Raw genomic sequence first — 9,600 nt, forward strand, 5'->3', positions numbered from 1 at the left:
AATACTCCCACAACTGCTTTTCACTGTGGGGGTGGCCTTCTTTGTGTTGTATGCTTCTCCCGTCTTTCTAAAAATATAAGCAGCATCTCTGTGGCCAAAGAGCCCTAGTTTCTTCTCATCTGACCAAAGAACTTGCTTCCAGTATAGATAGTTGTTCTCCAGGTTCTTAGCAAACTTCAGTCTGGCTTGAAGGTGTCTCATGTGCAAAAGTTGAGTTTTTCTTGGTCTGTAGTCTTGAAATCCATTCCTGCACACAGCTCTGGTGATTGTCTTCTTTAAGACTACAATTTCCAACTTGGCTAAGTCATTCACATGTTTTTGAAGTTGTTCTGGGGTCTTTAGACACGTTTCTCACTAGTTTTCTTTCCAGAGTCACACTTGTTCAATACTGTGTGGCTCTCTTTGAATTCCTTGATTATGCTTCTAATTCCAGTTCTTGACACTTGATAACTTTACATATACAACTCCTAGTTTGTGAGCATCAACAATTCTTTTTCTCAAGTCTAAACTGATTTCTTTGGTTACTGTTACGATTACGTTTTCTTCAGTGACAGCTCAAACCCTCACTGAAGTTTTTATACTTTGTGTAAACTGGAAGACAACCCGTTTGAAACTCAGCACATCATTACACAACACTGGTTTGTGCTGTGGTGACAAAATGTTCAGCTATAATACTGACCCCAATTAATGCTTTTTAAAGAAAACTAGTATGTTTGCAAATGCTATGTTGAAAATTAATTTGCTTTATTTAAAAAAAAAAAAAAAAGAAAAACACTGGAGAAAATGTTGACAAAACTTTACATTTCATACGAGGGCTAATAATTCACCGCTCATCTGTACATATGTCTAAATCTATCTGCGCGCCATCTACAGTAACGAGTCCTTTATTGAATTGAGGTGTGCTTATAAGGTTGCACCAATGACCGATTCTTACATCAATTATCAAAATTTGTGTATGAAAGTTTGAAAGATTTCAAACTGCTGGTTTATGTTTTGAAAGAAATATGAGAAATAAAATCTTACTGAAACCATCTACTTTATTTATTTCCCATTTATTTAGGGAGACAATAATGTACCATGGACAAAACAGCAAGACTTCTTTTACAACACAAACCAACAATCTCATTCATTCACATTTTACACATAATATCAAGTATATATTCCACAGCATCACAATCACACTTTAGAGGTAAGACGTGGAAGAACTCCTCACATCCCCTGAATACACTGCCTCTGTCCCTTTATCCACATTCATGTTCCCATTTGATTAAATATCTGCATTGATCACTGTTACATCTGGGGGAAAGAGACATCAACTCTTTTTTCGCAGCTACTAGTGGAGTGCGAGTGCAGCACTTGATTGGGGCGAATTTATTTAAGTAATATTCTGAGACAGCCTAAGGGGATTTCAGTACTGTTTTTTTTTATGAGTAAACTTGTCGAAAATCAGCAAAATGAAATACAATTTGTGTAGGTCATGGAATGTTTGGGCGTAAACATCAAGGAGAAAAAAAAAAGACTATGTGACTGTGGCAGACATTCAGAACATGGGCCAATCAGTCTTTACTATGTTGCACTGCACTGGGGTCTGGATATCTGAGAGACAAGCTGAGAGGTAGGAAACTCACTCCTCCAAGGTTCGGAAAGCATTCTGCATGTCCTCCAACAGTTGGGCGTAGTCTCCTTTGATCTTTGCTTCACCATCCTTGACAGGATCCTGAACGATACATGAAAGGCACAAAATCTTTTAAGGGGGTTGATGATCAATATGGCAAAGAAAAAACAAAACAAAACCAAACATCTCCTGCCACATGAGAAACAAATGTGTACCTTGAACTTCATGGAGCTGATCTTGTACAGGATCTCCCCCATGTTTTCCCTGATGATGGCCCAGGTGATTTTGTTGTCACTCTGAGCTGTGGACTCCACCGCATGTCGGGCCATGTCATAAAACGCTATCATGTTTGAGAGGATGCCAACAGTTTTGTAGAAGGGGCAAAACCTAAAAGAATATTTACACACATGTTGTTTAATACTTTTTCCTGTTTTCATGGGAATTACAGTAATATCATAAAATACAACATCCAAAATGCACAATTACAAGAGTCAGCATGTTCTTTTAAGACTTTCAATGTAATCTGTCTAAATGTAAGTGCTTTGTATTCACCTGTCATAGGGAGTATAACCATTCTGCTGCAGGTAGTCGTCCTTAATGAGCTTAGCAACTTCTAGAGTAATTTTATCAGTCTCAGCGAGTGAAGCCTGGGAACAAAACCAGATGAGTTCTTGTTATATTTTTCTAGTCATTGCCACATATATATTTTTTTACATATAATGTATCCACTAACTTGGCTTAGAAAAAATATACAAGAGATTAAGCATTAGATTGCATTTGATACACTGGGCCTTTTGTACCAACACATGTTCCTTCAGTCTCATGTACAGACTTCACTCTCTTCAATCTCCCACCTTCATCTGGTAAAACTGATCAACAGATCTAAACCCATTTAGAGTCCATAGTAACAGAGCTCGTAGAACTTCCAAAGCATTCAAACTGAATAAAAATTGTAATGATTAACATGAATTCAGACCATTTACTGTTCATTGGTCATCAAAATGGACATAAAACACTACATGCATTAACGCTAATTTACACCTTTGAACACTACTTAAAAAACTGTCACAGATTAAACACTATCCGTGAAGCTGGATTTTAAAAAATGAGTGTTTGCAGTAGAGCATTTGTGGCGCCATCATGTGGCAGTACAGAATATTACTTCACTAAGTCAATCTGTTGGTTGCTGCCAATAGACTTACATTAGTCTATTAGTTTTTGTGGAAATCATGGAAACTAAAATGAAAAGCAGGGTCACTTTTGCACCGCCCTGGCAGTATTCAAGAGAGGAGACATGCTCTGCCAGCTGATTATGTCACTCAGTCTGTATACACAACCCAACAATGGACAAACCAGTGCATTACCAAAAGGTGGATTCTCCCATTTGAGTGCATGTAGCTTAAAAAAAGAAAAGTGATCGCAGCAGCCAGGGGCAACAGAAAAGTGACGCCCTTAAACTGTTTTAGTTTTAGTCTCTGAGTTTTATCCAGTATGTGACTAGTTAGCAAACACAAAATATTCAACCTTGTGACGTCATGTTCTGTATCTCACAAGAAAACGCTATAATTACGTTAAAAGCTTCAACTTTAAACACTTATTTTTTAAATTCAGCCACAGAGGCAGAGTTCAATCTGTGACAATGTCTTTTAGAGTAGGGCTCAATACTGTAACCTAACATGCTTGTGTTTGGACAGTAGGAAAGAGATGGTGTGTCCAGAGAGACTCTGAGCATACAAACTCCACACATAAAGGAGCACAGACTGCACAGTGACACAGTGGTTAGCACTGTTGCTTCATGGTAATGAAATTCTGGGTTCGATCCATCGTGCTGCTGGGGACAGTTTTAGACCATTTAATATAAACTGACTCACTTTGCCAACAAGCTGCACAATCTCAGCCAGGTCCTCTTCTTCCTGTAGAATCTCTTTTGCTTTTGTGCGAAGAGGAACAAACTCCGGGAAATGTTTGTCATAATATTCATCCAGAGCCCGTGTGTACTTGCTGTAGCTGATGAGCCAGTTTACAGACGGGAAGTGTTTTCTCTGAGCCAGCTTCTTGTCCAGCCCCCAGAACACCTGCAAACAACAACAAAAACACAGGACAGTGTAAAAGAGAGACACTTTCACTTTAAGGTGAATTCGGTCAAATGTTTGCATTAAGTTTCTACATTTTACTTACCTGAACGATTCCCAGTGTGGCTGAAGTGACAGGATCGGAGAAGTCTCCACCAGGAGGTGACACACTAAGGAGTTCACAGTATTAAAGGTAAAGTTTACTAATAAAATAATCACCTGCTGGATTCTATTTAAAGGTTTCACATGAAAAACTTTACATTTTCTAACTAATTTTCCCACCGAAGCAAACTCAATATAACGACGTGCAGCAGTCAATGACCATCTACAGAACGTGCACAAACAAACAAAAAGCACAAACTTGCTTATATAAATGTGAACTCACGCTCCTACGATGCTGACGCTGCCTTCTCTCTCTGGATTTCCCAGGCACTTCACACGTCCAGCACGCTCATAGAAGGAAGCCAGTCTGGCGCCCAGGTAAGCCGGATACCCGCTGTCTGCAGCCAGCAACACAAAGGTAAATGCTTCACATGAGTTTACCTACTGTGTGAGAGGGTCTTAACAAAATCTGAATGAACTGTACTATGAAGTGAGTTCAACATACCCAGGGTATCCTTCTGTTATCTGGACTCACTTACACTAGCACTGGTACTCAGGATAAGCAGTCAAACAAAGCTAATTATCATCTTGCTAAGTTAACCCAGTGTTTCCTCTGCACGTTCACAGGAAAAGGGTGGTGTCGGCAACCAATCACAATTTTCTTCTTACTATAACAATCGCAGTGTATGTATGTATATATGCACCCCCATCTCTTTCTTAATAGGTGGGCCAATCTGAAGGAAACACGAACATTGCCACACACAATGCGATTATTAACATCTATGTTTTTAAAACGATTCATTCATTGCAATTCTTCTCATTTTCATATATACCATTTTAATTTCGACATCCCGATATTATGCGATATTATGTTCTTACGCTTGCCTTTCTTTCAGCTGCAGCTCCAGTGTTGTTTAACATCTGAGAGTAAAGATTAAATAACAAACATGGGCTTAGACTACACACGAATTTGATAGAAGGTCTTCAAGTACAGTGTAGGCGTCCTGTTTTAGGATTGTATATTAAAACTTCTAGAACAATAAAATTACTGTACAATTGCAGCCCTACATAAAAGGGGAAAATTTTTTGTCTAAGAATATATATTTATTACCAACGCTCATCAGGTAAACTGGTAAACATTAGACACTATTGAAAGACTTTAAACCCTCCTATCTCCACACAGATGTCCAAATGATCCTTCAGGAATAGTGACACTATTTTCTGGAGAACTGAATGGTCAGTAGGAGGTGACTTTTGTACCTGCTGATCTCTAATCTAGAACCAGAGCAGGTTAAATTCACAACATAAGTTACCTTGGCAGTATACCCTGGTAAGAAATAAACCACCTTCATAGTACAGAAACCCCAGAGCTACCCCTGAAGTTACCTAATGAAGTCCTGATTAATAGTACATCCTCACTAGTTAAATGAAAAAGAAAGTGCTTTAGAACATGAATCAAAATGGAATTAGTAAAATAAACCAAATATATTACAAAAAAAAAGCCCTGAAATAAATGTTACTGAACTACAGTATGAGGTGACTTTTGTACCTGCTGATCTCTAATCTAGATCAGCAGGTACAAAACAAACATGTTTTGAGATTTTGATTGTGACCACTGAACTCACCAGCAGGCATTTCAGCCAGTCTTCCAGAGATTTCTCTCAGAGCTTCGGCCCATCGAGACGTTGAATCAGCCATCATGCTCACATTGTAGCCCATATCTCTGAAGTATTCAGACAGTGTGATCCCTGCACAGGCAAAAGTTTGACATTTGATGACACTTTCAAAATACTGTGCAGGAAGAGGAAAAAACAACAACAAAATACACACTAGCTCACTACTAGCTACTTTCATAAAGTTCTGAATAGGATTTTAGAGTGTTTTAAGTTTTTCAATTACTTTTCAATTACTTTTTTTTTTTAAGTATGTAGTAAAAGTTAAGGTTAACAATGACTCAGTTCTCTATAATGTAGGCAGCTTATACCTGTGTAAATGGAAGCCTCTCTAGCAGCCACAGGCATGTTGGAGGTGTTAGCAACCAGCGCTGTTCTCTTCATGATGCTCTCAACTTTGCCGTCAACTTCCATAGTGAGCTAGTGGCAAGAGCAGTGTGAACAACAGCCTTAGCTTAAGCGAGTCAAAAGTGATGCTGTAGTGCGTTTGTTACAGTAGACAGAAAAAAACTTAAATAACAAATCGAAAGCTTCGTAATCTTCAAACCTCGGGGAAATCTCGCAGCACTTCAGACATTTCGTTTCCACGCTCTCCACAGCCGACATAGATGATGACATCACTGTTGGAGTACTTGGACAATGACTGCGAGATCACAGTCTTTCCACATCCAAAAGCTCCTGGTATAGCAGTAGTGCCACCCTGCACACAGCTGTAAAGCACAACAGCCACACGGTCTTACTATGTAATAAATAACTAAACAATCCACCAGTGAAAAACCCACTTTTCATAATATGTGATATGCAGTACTTGCAGTACCACCACCCACTGTAACGCTTATGGGCTGCCCTAAATTAACTCTATTGATAATCACTATAATCCTTTTTTTATGGTTAAGTAATGGTTAATCCACCAGTATGTGCACGATTTTTAAACAAAATTATATTTTTAATGCTGAAAATAATTTCAAATTTACTGATTTATAAAAAAAAGTTTGTTTTAAACATGTTTTTGAAAGATTTCAAAAATATTAGTGTTTTCTTGTTTTTATGACAGGCAGTTTAATAAATCTGTTAAGCGGCATATATTAAATAAAGATGTCATAATGCACAGCAAATGAATACTCACGGGAAAAGTGCATCCAGAACTCTCTGGCCGGTCAGCAGTGGATGATTAGCTGGTAGTTTTTCTGTGACGGGGCGGATTTGTCGTACTGGCCACACTTGCACCATGCTGAGTTTCTCTTTAATGCCTTCAAACTCAAGCTCCAGAACCACATCCTGAATGCAAGAAACCCCCCCAAATCAGTTTTGTTTTTATCCAAAATAAAAAGCACTTTGTTTCAAATGCAACACTCACTGAAATGTCGTAGTTTCCAGGTGGAGCCAGGTAGGTTATGGTGCCTCTGCTACGAGGTGGAAGCATTAGCTTGTGTTTGATTAAGGAGTTTTCAAATACCATACCATAGATATCTCCACCAGTTACGTGACTGCCGACCTGGCGAGGGGATCACATTTTTGGTCAGCACACTTAAGAAGAAAAGACTTTGAAGGACTCATCACTGCAACAATGCGCCTTCCTTACCCGAAGGTTCTGCCCGGGCGTAAATTCCCATTTGTTGTCTCTGTTGAGAGCACCAATGTTTACTCCTCTTGGGATGTAAATACTGTTAGTGAGGTCATTGATGTCTTTTAGTGGGCGCTGGATACCGTCAAAGATGGAGCCCATGATACCCGGTCCCAGCTCTACTGACAGGGGCTTTCCAGTTCGCAGGACAGGGTCCCCGACAGACACGCCAGCTGTATGATCAAGTTAGGGTCACCAAACAAACCACGAAATGTCTGAAACGTGATATCTGCCAAGCAGCTTTTCTTAATGCAATTCAGTCTGATTTGTTTTTTTGTTTTTTTACTTTTGATGTTTGACAAAAGATGAACGAAACACGGCAGCAGAAAGGATACATGTCTCCTCGTAGACCTGGATAGTTGCCATGTCCCCTTCTAAACGGATGATTTCTCCCACCAGCTCACTGTGACCGACTCGAACCAGCTCATACATGGCTGCTCCTGCCATGGCGGTAGCTGTCACCACTGATGGCAATAGCAAGAAAGAAAATTACAGATACTGAAACGATTAAGAAACAATGAAAAGTTTTACTTGTTTATATTTTCAACTGGGACAATTTCAAAGAGATTATTAGGACAAAAATGACAAATGTTATAGCTTGAACATATGTAACAGACCAAAGATATCCTTAAGCAGAAGTCATGCAGTTCAGGATAACTATATAATCTACAGCTATGCTAGAGAGGCATTCTTTAGTGAGATTAGACGGGTAATAACAGGAAATGTCATGATTTTGTCATCATGTGATCAACTTCCTTAATTTGTCAGCTACTTAGCTAAACATTGCAACCATACTACTTTTAACTACATTCAACCTGATAGATTCTAGCCATTTAAAAGGCAAGAAGACCAGACCTGGTCCAGAAACACCGTGTACATATCCAAACTGGCTTTCTCGGTCCTCATCCTGGATCTTGGGAAGTTTTGAGGTATCCATCTTGATAGTTTATATCTTACTAAATTCCTTGAGGGGCACACAGAGGACAAAATATGCTTTCAAGTCATTTTATAACACTCACACACAAGTTAAGACATCGTGCAATACTTAATCATTAGCCAGGGTAGAGTTATTGTATTACTATTATTTTTCCAGACTTACTTTAGATGCTAGTGTGACAGGGAGAATTATGCGAGCACCGTGACTTGGTGGTTTCTCTCATGAATGAATGACCACATCTAACAGTGTTAGGTCGTGAGCTAACTCTGCTAAAGCTTCATTTTCCTTCCATCAGATACTAAAGATGAGGTAAAATGAGTCAGCGCTGCCATTCCTGGCCAGATGGTAGCTTGTTTGTTCCTCCATACGGAAGGCTGAGAGTAAAGCTGATTTGAGCGTGTGCACGTAGAAGTCAGGTGACTAGTTAGCACACACTAGCTATCTTCATCATCATCATCATCGTTCACAGTTTAAGCTAAACAAAGAATTTTACACTCGAAATTTGCCCCATAACTGAAAGGCAAGCTGGTGGGAATGTAAAACCCTACAAAGCCTGTATAAATACTATACCTTATTACAATGGTCAGCTGTCCAGATTTGTGTCTACTGTAGAAGACTGAGGAGGAGCTTCGCTGTGCTAATCACCTGCCAACCAGTACACTGTCACGGGACGAAAACATCTCCATTGCGGCTCAACTCGCTTCCTGTCTTGCAACGCTGGCAGTTATTACAGAGCCAACATGGCGTCTAATAGTTAACAGTTTCTCAAGTTCCGTTGAGCTACACTTTGGCATCGGGTGACCTCTGCTGGGTGTGAATGAATTTACAGGCCTCGTTGTTTCATTGTTTTCTTTATTTTATTAAATACTTATATTCCATAATTAATTTAGCATTTTTAATATTATATTATATTTTTATTGACACTATGATATAGCCTATAAAATTAAAGCTGAAAATTGGTTGCAGAATTAAAAACGGTTTTGGTTTCTGTAACTTAAGTGGCTGTAAAGTTGATTTGGTTGTAGTTTTGAGAGCACAAACTTTTAAGGCAAGGCAAGGCAAGGCAAGGCAAGTTTATTTGTATAGCACAATTCAACAACAAGGTGATTCAAAGTGCTTTACAGAGACATTAGAAACAAGAACAAATAAAAAGCATGATTTAAAATTGAATAAAACAAGCAAATAAACTAACTAACTAATTAACAAACAAACAAACAAACAAAACAGTATATAAAATCAAAACAGATAAAATCAGAACAGTAGATAAAATCAGTAGTTAAATGTAAGTTTTGAAATTTAAGCTTAAAGTGTGGATTTGGTGCTTTATTCAAATGCAGCTGAGAACAGGTGAGTCTTCAACCTGGATTTAAATAAACTGAGTGTTTCAGCTGATCTGAGGCTTTCTGGGAGTTTGTTCCAGATATAAGGAGCATAAAAGCTGAATGCAGCTTCTCCGTGTCTGGTTCTGACTCTGGGAACTGATAAAAGACCGGATCCAGATGACCTGAGGGATCTGGATGGTTCATACTGGGTCAGGAGGTCATTGATGTATTTTGGTCCTAAACCATTCAGAGCTT

General features: G+C 38.9%; 1 protein-coding gene across 2 annotated transcripts; it reads right to left on the reverse strand.

Annotated features, from left to right (window-relative positions):
* Positions 1-1,019: 1,019 nt before the first annotated feature.
* LOC309716380 (V-type proton ATPase catalytic subunit A-like) lies at positions 1,020-8,758 on the reverse strand. 2 transcript variants are annotated; one of them, XM_082550144.1, is made up of 15 exons: positions 8,594-8,758; positions 7,942-8,050; positions 7,422-7,550; positions 7,045-7,259; positions 6,820-6,957; positions 6,589-6,740; positions 6,010-6,172; positions 5,774-5,882; positions 5,415-5,537; positions 4,073-4,187; positions 3,794-3,857; positions 3,487-3,690; positions 2,168-2,262; positions 1,831-2,002; positions 1,020-1,717 (listed from the first exon to the last, which is right to left on the reverse strand). In XM_082550144.1, the coding sequence occupies exons 2-15, from the start codon at positions 8,021-8,023 to the stop codon at positions 1,625-1,627; spliced, it is 1,854 nt and encodes a 617-aa protein (XP_082406270.1). In that variant the 5' UTR covers positions 8,024-8,050; positions 8,594-8,758; the 3' UTR covers positions 1,020-1,624. The 2 variants fall into 2 exon arrangements, with proteins under 2 accessions (XP_082406270.1, XP_082406271.1); XM_082550145.1 differs by lacking the exon at positions 8,594-8,758 and adding an exon at positions 8,186-8,542.
* Between the last annotated feature and the right edge of the window lie 842 nt (positions 8,759-9,600).

Source organism: Aulonocara stuartgranti (assembly GCF_965226115.1).
Source record: "Aulonocara stuartgranti genome assembly, chromosome: 10".
NCBI classification, from domain to species: domain Eukaryota; kingdom Metazoa; phylum Chordata; class Actinopteri; order Cichliformes; family Cichlidae; genus Aulonocara; species Aulonocara stuartgranti.

What these genes read in the sequence shown, in the direction of transcription:
- LOC309716380 (XM_082550144.1), bottom strand. Translation starts at nt 8,023, where the DNA reads ATGGATACCTCAAAACTTCCCAAGATCCAGGATGAGGACCGAGAAAGC. An exon ending in AGAGGCTTCCATTTACACAG is followed by an intron (nt 5,538 to 5,773) that starts GTATAAGCTGCC and finishes TTGCCTGTGCAG; the next exon opens with GGATCACACTGTCTGAATAC. An exon ending in TCAGCTCCATGAAGTTCAAG is followed by an intron (nt 1,718 to 1,830) that starts GTACACATTTGT and finishes TGTATCGTTCAG; the next exon opens with GATCCTGTCAAGGATGGTGA.